General features: G+C 37.8%; 1 protein-coding gene across 6 annotated transcripts in view; it reads left to right on the top strand.

Moving 5' to 3' along the window:
- The window catches only part of KIF13A (kinesin family member 13A), a 203823-nt gene that overhangs the window by 155417 nt on the left and 35970 nt on the right, over nt 1-12436 (top strand). For 4 of the 6 annotated variants that reach the window (XM_073331927.1, XM_073331923.1, XM_073331926.1 and 1 more), the window contains exons 19-28: nt 3229-3369; nt 5059-5208; nt 5826-5990; nt 6705-6878; nt 7439-7590; nt 7727-7859; nt 7956-8102; nt 8995-9033; nt 11098-11197; nt 11581-11707. In XM_073331927.1, coding sequence (XP_073188028.1) covers nt 3229-3369; nt 5059-5208; nt 5826-5990; nt 6705-6878; nt 7439-7590; nt 7727-7859; nt 7956-8102; nt 8995-9033; nt 11098-11197; nt 11581-11707 — 1328 coding nt within the window. The remainder of the gene's footprint in view (nt 1-3228; nt 3370-5058; nt 5209-5825; nt 5991-6704; nt 6879-7438; nt 7591-7726; nt 7860-7955; nt 8103-8994; nt 9034-11097; nt 11198-11580; nt 11708-12436) is intronic. The other 2 variants (XM_073331924.1, XM_073331929.1) reach the window with 1 other exon arrangement.

Here is a 12436-nt window from a genome sequence, read left to right on the forward strand (position 1 = left end):
CCTACTTCTTGTTCAGCCAATCATAGAATATCAGGGTTGGAAGGGACCTCAAGAGGTCATCTAGTCCAACTCCCTTCTTTACCTTTACAAGAGATAATGCTTCCCACTTCTCACTTTCTGTTGACATTGTAAATAAGAACAGGCATTTGCATGCAACTTTTATAGCCGACATTGCAAGGTATTTACATGCCAGATATGTTAAACATTCATATGCCCCTTCATGCTTCAATCACCATTCCAGAGGACATGCTTCCATGATGATGATGCTCGTTAAAAAAATAATGCATAAAATAAATTTGAGATTGAACTCCTTGGGGGAGAACTGTATGTCCCCTGCTCTGTTTTACCCACATTCTGCCATATATTTGATATTATGGCAGTCTCGGGTGACAATCCAGTACATGTTCATTTTAAGAACACTTTCACTGCAGATTTCACAAAACACAAAGAAGGTACCAATGTGAGATTTCTAAAGATAGCTACAGCACTCGACCCAAGGTTTAAGAATCTGAGGCCTTGGCTACACTTGTGAGTTACAGCGCAATAAAGCCGCCCAGAGCGTTGTACCTCACTCCCCGTCCACACCGGCAAGGCACGTACAGCACTGTGTCTCCACAGCTACAGCGCTGCTGGTACTCCACCTCCCCAAGAGGATTAACAGCTGTTGCACATTGGCTGAGACGCTCCAGTGTAAACAGGGAGTAATGTTATTACACACTGATTGATTGACCTCCGGAAACTCCCCATAATCCTTTTAACTGAAGCGTCCTCTCTTGTTTTGTTGTGAACTCCGGCCGAGAAAGTGTCATTTCAAAGCGCCGTTTGGGGGGCTGCTTATCAAAAAAACAAACACAGCTACTGTTTGCTTTGAATGAGTGAGAGGTAGGCAGGGGGGCTCTGTTTGGAGTGCTGACACCTAATGTTTGCTTGTAAAGAGAGGCGACGTGGGGGTGGGAAGGGGGTTGGGGTCCATTTCGGTGAGCGGCTGCTTTTCTCGCCTATGATTAAAAAAGAAACAGCTGCAGTTTGCTTTCAGTGAGTGAGAGGGAGGGGGGTCTGTACTTACAAGACAGCATGCTGACACACTCTCAGCCCCCCAAAAACCCACTCTCTCTCCCCACACTGCCTGTCACACCCCACCCCACCCCCATTTGAAAAGCACGTTGCAGCCACTTGAATGCTGGGATAGCTGCCCATAATGCACCGCTCCCAATGCAGCTGCAAATGTGGCCCCGACAGTGCGCTGGCAGCTGTCAGTGTGGACAGACTGCAGCTCTTTCCCTACTCAGCTGTACGAAAGCGGGTTTAACTCACAGCACTGTACATCTGTAATGCCTTCCAAAATCTGAGAAGGACGAGGTGTGAAGTATGCTTTCAGAAGTCTTAAAAGAGCAACATTCTGATGTGGAAACTACAGAACCCAAACCACCAAAAAATAAAATCAACCTTCTGCTGGTGGCATCTGACTCAGATAATGAAAATAAATATTTATTGGTCCGCACTGCTTTGTATGGTTATCGAGCAGAACCCGTCATCAGCATGGACTTATGTCCCGTGGAATGGTGGTTGAAGCATGAAGGGACATATGAATCTTTAGCACATCTGGCATATAAATATCTTGCAACGCCAGTTACAACCGTGTCATGAGAATGCCTGTTCTCATTTTCAGGTGACATTGTAAACAAGAAGCGGGCACCATAATTTCCTGCAAATATAAGCAAGCTTGTTTGTCTAAGCGATTAGCTGAACAAGTAGGACTGAGTGGACGTGCAGGCTTTAAAATTTTACATTGTCTTATTTTTGAATGCAGGTTTTTTGTACATAATTCAAATATTTGTAAGTTCAACTTTCATGATAGAGATTTCACTACAATGCTTGTATTAGGTGAATTGAAAAAAAACTGTTTCTATAGTTTTGTTACAGTGCAAGTACTTGTAATAAAAAATAAATATAAAATGAACACTGTACACTTTATTCTGTGGTTTAGTTGAAATCAGTATATATGAAAATGTAGAAAACATCCAAAAATATTCAAATAAATGGTATTCTATTATTGTTTAACAGTGTGATTAATCGTGATTAATTTTTTTAATTGCTTTACAGACCTAATCTTGACCTATCATCCTTTCCTACCTCACTGGGTCCCTTACTTGCTGTGGGGAAGGCAAAAAAACACCCCACCTCAGCCAATCTGGGGGTGAGGGAAAAACTCCGTCCCAGCTGCAAAAAAAAAAACACAACTAGTGCAAGCCCACAGGAGATCACAAAACCTAGTCCTACTACAACCCCATGGGAGAGAACGTGGGTACTGCTGATATTGTGATTGGGAGAGAGAGAGTGAGTTCTTTCTGGAATTCTTGAGTACAGGTACCCTCCCCTTCCTCCAGTACACATGGCGAGTCAGTACCACTATCTGCTCTGGCCACTTCCTGGTCCCCCCAGCGTGGCTCTGGTAGGTCCGTTGCCCTGGCCCCTCCCTCGTAACCCAGATGCAGGTAGGACCCATAAAGGAGCGCTGTCCTCTTTTTCCGTGCTGCCCAGGCAGAGTCATCACATTCAATTGCGGTGAGCACACTTTCATTTTAAAAGGAAGTCATTATCATGTTTAGGTCCAAAACTTAGTCATTTAAAGTTAATAGTAGGTGGAGCATGGACATTTACTGCTTAATATGTGGAGAGTAAATAGTTTTAAAAATAACAGAGCAACATTAATTATAGCTCCTATAACTTTCTTTTACCAGTATCCTTCCATCCATGCATGCACAGCATGGGAGCTGATGACACTTGTTCTGTTTTCTTGCTGTGCTGCCTAAGTAGAGTTCCTTGCTTTTTAAATTCAAATTGGGAAGTTTTAAAAAAAACAACAACACTTTTTTGAGCCTATGTGATACTGTCTTTACAAAACTTAAAATAACCTATTTAGTCTTTTAAGAGGCTTATTGACATTTGAGATATATAGTAAAATCTACTGCTGTCATTATCACTTGAATTTATGAGAGATCATTTTTATTTAACACACGTACATAAAAAATAAGTTATTTGAGAAAGACAAAGGGAAATAGCCACTGGATCTTCACAGCACTACATGCCGAGTTAGAGGGCAGAATATAAAAGGGAGCCATGTACTCTATATTTTAGAACTCTTTGAGAATATAATTTGAGTGAGGAGTTTAAATATTTTGAAGTACAAATTTCTGTGCAGTCAATAATTATTATTCTCTGACTCAGAGGGGGGCAATAGTAAGTGAGCCAGCTATTCAAGTAAGAAGAAAAGGAAAAGGTACTCAAGTGTGGACTATTGAGAAACTGGAGAACAAATTGATTGACATGAGAGACCTATATCAAGAATGGAAGGAGAAAGTTCCTGAGGTATTTAAAATACATTTAAAAATGTCAAAATGTATGTATATGTCTGTATCTTTACAGGTTCAGTACAAAGAATGTAAATATGTGTACATAAACCGGTATGTACAAATACTGTACTTTGGTGAAGAAGAATTTTCTGCATGAGTTGTTGGTGGAATTGTGAACAATACTGAAATGCAGAATGTACATTACAATGCATAATAAAAAATAGGCTCCTCATTCTGCCCTCATATACGCACATTACACTTTTATTGACATAATTCCAATTAACATGACGCCAGTGGAATTCGCACAAGTATTTGAGAACAGAATTTGGTCCTAGAACTTAAAATTCGCTACTCTTTCCCTTGTGTATTTTTTGTACATGTTAACTTCAAAGCCCTAAGTAGAGTTGGTATTTGGTTAGAATTAAAATATCAAGTTGGCCATAAGTGTAAAAATATTCATAATGCTTATATATAAATATCATGCCTATATGTAATCATATTAGTCCTTGCCTCATTATACCTTGCAAGAGAATGAAATAGGATTTGGTTGTTCAAGAGTGTGCCCATTAAATTGCCAGGTAGGAATACATCAGCAGCATGTTATTACATGGCTGATATGGGGAGCACAAATTATTCTGACTCTCACAGTCTACGTGGAGCATTATTCTCATAACAGTTTGAGCAATCACTTGGCTTCTGTGTGCATTATTTCTTCTTTGGACAGGATGAGAAGAAATACCTTCTTTCAAATCATGTTTGTATTGTGGGTCTGATCCTGCACGCATTGAAGTCAATGGGCCGTTGATTTCATTGAGCACAGGAGTGCTAAAATGTACATCCTTAAGTATTAAAAGTACATCTCTTGGTTGTACTAGTCTTTTTTCTTGGGCATGAATGATCTTTCCTGGAAGTATGTAGTGCCCTATATGCTGTAATAGTACTACTGTGGTTCAAATGTTTGGGTTTGGAAAAGGAGAGGAAGAGGCAGGCAAAGAGGAGGAGCAGGATACGGGGTTCTCATGCATCCACAGAGCAGTATACATCTCTGTGGGGATTCCTAGCTAGATACTTTGAGGCGGAGCCAGATGATCTGCTGCCATGCATGGGGTGTTTGTATTTAAAACAAACACCCCATGTTTCAGTGAAAGGAGTGAAAGGAGATTATTTCAGCCATGTAGCAGTATGGAAGCAGCTCCAGACCTGGGGGAGATTCCTCCTTGAGTGCTCTCTTAGCGCCTCTTGCTCTTGCAGTGTTCCTCAGAATCCAGTCCATATATCTAACTGGGTATTGGGAAAATAATTTGATTCTTTCTTTTTAAAGACCAGTTTCAGATGAGATATAAGGAGGTGCAACTCCTTGAAGTTCTTGGAATTGCACTGACTTAGAACAGGGTCTGAATTTTGCTGAAGCTCTTTCAAAATGTAGGTCATATATTTTATTATTTTTATGAGTGAAACTAAATTATTTAACGATCCCCATCCCAAAGATCTTATTTGAATTTTGTGGTGAGCTTCACATCTAAATGTAGGTGTGGTGTGATGACTGAGAGAGAAACATCAGTGGAGTGGGGTGGGGTGACTAAGGGTAAAGGTCACAGAATAAAGAATATCGGTTTGTTTGGTTTGGGTTTTTGCGCATTTTGATCCACTAAGTTTACAACTTTTAAAAAGTAATTAATGTACCTTTTTAAAAAAAACAAAACAGATAAGGAAGCCCATTGGTAAAAAAGGTGACCCTTTCTATGAAGCACAAGAGAACCATATCTTAATTGGAGTAGCAAATGTCTTTTTGGAGTGCCTTTTCTATGATGTTAAACTTCAATATGCGGTGCCAATCATCAGCCAGCAGGGGGAGGTAAGGCTAAATAGAATCTTAATATATTGGTAATGTATAATGTATTGCAAGTGGAAAGAGGGAGTGAAATTAGTTCTGGGTTTGTAATCTGTTTTATAGGTAGATACCTCGCACTAAAATTTTGACTAACCTAAATGTTGAATTTTTTTTAATTTTTATAATATTGAGTCTTTTTTGTACCTTTAAATATGCAATCAGCAAAAAACTATTCATTTTATGGCTAAGAAAATTTGTTCGACTAAAAACGTAAAATGCATTTTGTGATGGTAATTTGGCAGACAAGTAATAAAAGGTCAGAGATTAAGGCCCCCTCAGCTCTTTACAAAATTTCTTTAACCCCAATTAAAATTCAGCCACAAATCCACTACAGTAATGTCCCTAAGTACTTTTACTGTCGTGTGTGAATTGAAAAGTTGAATAGTGGGATAAATGTATCTTGCATTCATTTCCTCCATATTCTCTTCCTTTTATTTTTCCTTGTGGTATTATTTCCCTTCTGTTCTATTTCATTTCAGTTCCACTGCTTGTTGCCTGCTCCCTGCTCTCCCCTTTGAAGTTAGATATTATACAATGTTCTAATGTTCTTTGAACATAAGTACTTAGTATTTGTGCTTCAGGTTGCAGGACGGCTGCATGTTGAAGTGATGCGAGTCACTGGTGTTGTTCCAGAACGTGTACCAGAAGGGGATGACTCTTCTGAGAACTCCAGTGAGAGCGGAAGCCTGGAAATCATGGACAGCAATGGAGAAATTATTCACAGAGCAAAAAAGCTCACCTGCAGGGTAAGTAGGAGACAATCTGTTAGTTGAGACATTTTTTTAAAAAACAAATGTATTGTTACAATCCAATCTAAATATTAAATTTTGCAGGACTTGATTGTTTAAGATGTTGTTAATAGGAAAGAGACTCATCTCTTCCACTCTGATTCAGATGTAGTCCAGATTAGTAGTGATCAAAACTGATTACCATTGAATGATTGTGAATTGAGTGGTTTAAATTCAGTTTCTAGTGGACACAGGTCCACACCACAAATACTGACATCCCAAGAGATGGCAGTCACAGAAGAGGTGATCCTTGCATTTCAGGGTTGATATGTCAAGTAGAGAAGTTTTCGTGGCTGTTTATGCTCTGTGGTTAGAGACTATTTCAATCTCAGCTGCCATCAGTTCAATCCCTTCAAAAAATAATTGTGTGTATATATAGTTTTAAAATGTAAACTTACATATTCAATTTTGGGAGCCTAGCATTTTACACGATCAAAAACGTAGATCTAGGTCTGCAAGTTAAATACTTAAACACTCTGCAGACACATGCATCTGAGTTTTTGCATATGCAAAACTGCAGGCTTCCAGAATAGATGCATGTTTAGAAAGTGTTTGAGGTCTCTTTTGAAAAATTGGTCCTGAACGTGAATTGTCACTTACATGCTTTAGTTTTTAAACAATCTGTAAGAGGAAATAATCACATTACTTTAAGTGTGTATTTATCTCACTCAGGTAAAAATAAAAGAAGCAACTGGACTACCACTGAATCTATCTAACTTTGTCTTCTGTCAATACGCATTCTGGGATCAGGGTGAGTCAACTGTAGCAGCCCCAGTGGTCGATCCTGATGTGCCATCACCTCAGAGCAAGGAAGTTCAGTTTACAGTGACCTTCTCTCACTGTAAGGTAATGATTTTATTTTAAAACAGCATATCAGGAGGGCAATATGTTTAAGATGAACTATTCAGAGCATGACTCTAAATGGCATGTAAACTTTTGGGGAGAAAATGCAACTAAATGTCCTGTATCATAATCCCTAGGAAACTGCGTTTTGGGGGAGAAACTCAAATTTATAATATGCTGTAGTCATATAATAGTCATAGCTTGTTATAATTTAGTTGTATGTTCAAAACAGTTTGTCTTTAAACTTGTAAGGAAACACCAACACTTATAATGAGATTTTGCTATGTATTAATTGAAGTTTTAATGATATCAGTAATTTAGAGAGCATAAACATAAGGCTATTTAGAGTGTGGTTGAAATGTTAGAAACACACCTATATGGATTCTTGAGATTTGTTTCAAGTCTTCTCTGTCATCAAGGCCCTGCCTGTGAATCTAAGGCTTCTTATCCAAATTCTTACCTCTACCATGCAAGCAAAGACCACATTTGCTCTGCCCCCTGTTGCAAACAAAATGAAGAGATTTGATTTATTATTTTAATATAGTTCCCTTCTCTGTTTCCAGGACTATGTGGTAAATGTCACAGAGGAATTTCTGGAGTTCATTTCAGAAGGAGCTCTTGCTATTGAGGTGTGGGGTCACAGATGTACTGGCAATGGCAGCTCCGTTTGGGAGGTTGATTCTCTTCATGCTAAAACTAGGACACTGAGAGATAGGTATGAATAAGCTACAAGGAATGATTCCATCAGCTTTCCAAAGAAATTAGGGTGAGATACTTGCAGTGTTAGAGAAACTTTGTACTCTTACTGATCTGACTTACAAACGTTGCTTGTTTGGGGTGTCTCTCTCTAGGTGGAGTGAAGTAACTCGCAGAATAGAAATGTGGATTTCCATACAAGAACTAAATGAGATGGGGGAATATACAGCAGTTGAACTCCATCAGGCAAAGGATGTAAACACTGGTGGGATTTTCCAACTTAGGCAGGTACTGAGTCCTTTTCCTGCCCTGTTAACCTGCTTTAAGAGTATTCTTAAAATGTCGTTCTTAATTTCTCTCTGGTTCTTCTGGTCACTTATTCAGGGTCATTCGCGAAGAGTTCAGGTGACAGTGAAGCCTGTACAGCATTCGGGAACACTTCCCCTCATGGTGGAAGCCATTCTTTCTGTCTCTATAGGCTGTGTGACTGCCAGATCAACCAAACTACAGAGGGGGTTGGACAGCTACCAGGTAGGGCAACTGGTTAATGCACTGAGTTAATAATTATTTGCTTTGCTGTTTGAGAACCTTCTTAAAATAGTTCAAGTTATAAAATCAAAATGGAGGCCAGAGTATTTTAATGTAATCATATCCATACATTATTCTGTTACTTTTGCTCACTTTAACAGATGCCAGGCACATATGTGTGTAATATGTGCTTATAGGCCCAAGTTTTTCCTGTTGAAGCCAGTGGCAGAACCCCTACTAATGTCATTGAGAGCAGATTTGGGTGCAGAAATACACATTACCTATGTGTGTATATACACGCATTTAATGTACATATCAGTTCACTGTAGAGCCACCTAACTTTCCCTTGCCTGTTTACAGTTGCATATATAATAGAAGTGCTCAGTCATAATGTTATATCTAAGGGCTTGTCAATACTTTGTACAATCCATTATTTTCAGGGGTTCCTACCTCTACCATAATAATGTTGATCTGATTCCTTAATTCCTGCCTATTGTCTAGTGTTACCTGTTCTCTTTAGAAATTTGATAGCATCTTGTCTGTTTAAAAACTTGTGCAGTATGTATAAGAAGCAAAATACATTTGAAAAAAAAATTATCAGGTACACTAACAACAATACTCATATCACAGGTGAGATACTAAGATCAAGTAAGAAAATTGAGACCAGTACTTTTATTTTATTAACCAATATCATATAACCAAACAAAAATGCAAGGAAATCCACTAATTGTATGACTCCAGTGATTAAATTTCATAAATGTTTTGCTTTTGTACCAGTTTGTGTGTGATGGAAATGTTTGGGGTTTTATTGGTATGTGGTTTTTTTGGTGTGCTGTTTTGTCAAAAAAAAAATGCGTGTTCTTTGTGTTTTACAAAATTTATTTTCTCCTACCAGAGAGATGATGTTGATGGTGGTGATATGGATAGTTATCAGGTATTGCTGCTGTTGCTGTATATCCTGTGGCATGGGGCACAGCTAATGCTAATAGCCAGCAACTTTTATGTGGATAAGAGTATTGGAGCAAGCAAATGCAGCTTTAAAAATACATTCTCTGCATTTAAAATATTGCCTGGGCTATAAAAACATTGCCATTTCAGTATATATTATATTATAATTTACTTTATAATCTTACACTTCATTTCTTCTTTCTTTAGTATTTCCAACAATCAGATCTTCTAACTTCCTGTTACTTTAAAAAATAAATAAGCTTAGCAACTTTAATATTAGAATGAAAATACAGTTTCTTACAATAAAAACATGCAACCTTCATTAACATTTACTATCCAGAATTTACATCGTAGGTTGTTCTTTAAAAAGCAAATTCCTTGTCTTTAGAAAATGTCTTACTGTTTGAAAATGCTAGTAGAGAGGCAGAGTGGAAGTGCTGTGAAATTAAATATTTTAATTAGAAATTTTGTTTTTTAGGCTATTGAAGTTTCGTTTTTGCTTATCTAAAAAAATAAAAATGTTAGTCTACATTTTCAAAAAGAAAAGGAGTACTTGTGGCACCTTAGAGACTAACCAATTTATTTGAGCATAAGCTTTCGTGAGCTACAGCTCACTTCATCGGATGCATACTGTGGAAAGTGTAGAAGATCTTTTTATACACACAAAGCATGAAAAAATACCTCCCCCCACCCCACTCTCCTGCTGGTAATAGCTTATCTAAAGCGACCACTCTCCTTACAATGTGTATGATAATCAAGGTGGGCCATTTCCAGCACAAATCCAGGGTTTAACAAGAACGTCTGAGGGAGGGGGTAGGAAAAAACAAGGGGAAATAGGTTACCAAGCAAGGTAACCTATTTCCCCTTGTTTTTTCCTACCCCCTCCCTCAGACGTTCTTGTTAAACCCTGGATTTGTGCTGGAAATGGCCCAACGTGATTATCATACACATTGTAAGGAGAGTGATCGCTTTAGATAAGCTATTACCAGCAGGAGAGTGGGGTGGGGGGAGGTATTTTTTCATGCTTTGTGTGTATAAAAAGATCTTCTACACTTTCCACAGTATGCATCCGATGAAGTGAGCTGTAGCTCACGAAAGCTTATGCTCAAATAAATTGGTTAGTCTCTAAGGTGCCACAAGTACTCCTTTTCTTTTTGCAAATATAGACTAACATGGCTGTTACTCTGAAACCAGTCTGCATTTTGTATTCTGAGTAGCTTTAGAGATGTTAAAATCTGGAAAGCTAAAAATATGTATCACCAAAAGGTAGCATTTAAAAAGAATAAGAACAAATGCTAAAAATGGAAATCATATTCCTGATATCTTCCTAGTTGTAAGACTTATATTTGATTTTGGCACTTGGAAGAAGCAAAACCTTATTCAGGCATGGGTGTTGACATCCCTTAATATAGCATAGTATGTTCTGCAGTTGTCTTCAAAATGTCAGTTTAGGTACTAACTTTCTGCGGGCTGTTTGTGCGCTTCCTGACACCTTGAATCACAGAGAAGAATAGTCCAAGTTTTCCTGTGATGTCATAAAGCATGAATGCATGATAGATTTTGTTTGCATGGGGAATTTTTTATTGCACTGATGGCAGCTAGAACAGAATTTTGTGCAGGTTTAAGGGTACACTGACCTGTCTGCAGTCACCAGGAAAACACCTGGCCAATGTATAATACCTATTTTTCCCCATTCCACTGCTATTAAACAGTTTGGATGCCACATGCCTGGTCTTAATACTTACCTGTAAATCACAGATTCTGAATATGAACATCTTAGAAATGTTGATAGCATAAAAATTATACAGCAGCTGGTATAGTTTCAACTTTTCATGTTTTTCCTTTTGTAATTTGAAACTTGAAAGATACTGACCTTTAATTTCTGGATGGTGCTTAATCATGTGCATGATATAAATGAAAGCTTCCTGCATATTAATCATGCAAAACTGTTCAATAGCATTTCTGATCACAAATTATCACATACAGTTGTATGTCCTTTGTAAAGATCAATATTGTATGATCAGGAAAATATTTTCTCTCCTCACATTAGGAAGAAGATTTAAACTGTGTGCGAGAAAGGTGGTCTGATGCGCTCATAAAACGCAGGGAGTACTTAGATGAACAGATTAAAAAAATCAGCAATAAGCAAGGTTTGTATCACTTGAAGCTTAAAATCTCTTTGTACTTTATCCCCCTTTCCAAACAGACATAGTTGTACTTGACGTGAAACTTAGAATTGTGAGCTTTTGGGGACAAACTTGGCTTCAATATATCTGTGGACAGTGCTTAGCATGTTGTTTAGAATACAAATAGTAGCTTTTTTTAAAAAAATGTCACATTAACCTATAGAGGAACTTTTTCTAGTAAAGTGGAAATTATACAGTAGTTCAGATTTCAGTGTCACAAATCTGCATAGTGTGATTTATAATCTAGTGATAAACTGTAACTTTGTTATAGGGAAATGTGAACTACAAATGTACATCTAAGATACATCTAAAATCATACATCTAATATATTGTCTCTTTCACTGTAGAGAAAACAGAGGATGAAATAGAACGGGAAGCACGGCTACTAGAACAGTGGATGGGACTAACAGAAGAGAGGAATGCAGTGCTTGTCCCAGCCCCAGGCAGTGGCATCCCAGGTGCTCCTGCAGATTGGTATGTGTAAATAGAGTTCAAGAAGACAAAACCCCAACATCAGTTTTTTGTATGTGTGCATAGCAAATTATTAAGTGATGACATTTGAGGGTCTGATTCACCACTGTTTGTATTTCAGTGTTACACTAGCATTAATTGGTGTAAAGCTGGAAGAACAGTGGCGAATCAGGCCCACAGTCTGTAATATCCTAATATGAATATAAACTATTCCTCACTAAATTTCCTGTTTGATGCTTTGCTTTGGATACAAAAGGAACTGTATCTGAACTTCCTCCTCCAAGAGCAAAGAACTGTTTGGCAAAATTTAATTGAGCTAAGTTGTAGCATGCACAATATATTCAGAATCTGAAAGAAAAGTTGCCTAGTTAAATTGTTATACAGAAACTCTGAGGTAACAATCCTGTAGTTACAATTTGAGCAGTCACGTTAAATCTAAGCTCTTGTTTTCAGGTGGTTATAATCCTGAAGACTACCTGTAGGTTGAAATCTTTCATATGTACATTTTGTTGGCTCAAAGACAAATTATAGAAAACTGTTTAAAATTCCACTTTGCCTTTTTTAAATGTTTGGACCAATTGTTTGTGTTTGTTCCCCACTCAAACACACACACACAAGTTTCAGAGGCCTTTATTTGTACTCTGATAGTTAAAACTGTCTTTAAGGGGAAAAAAAACCAAAATCAAAATCAAACCTGGCTTATATGTAGTCCACACTTCTTAAGTTGGAAAA

Source organism: Lepidochelys kempii, chromosome 2 (genome assembly GCF_965140265.1).
Source record: "Lepidochelys kempii isolate rLepKem1 chromosome 2, rLepKem1.hap2, whole genome shotgun sequence".
NCBI lineage: Eukaryota > Metazoa > Chordata > Testudines > Cheloniidae > Lepidochelys > Lepidochelys kempii.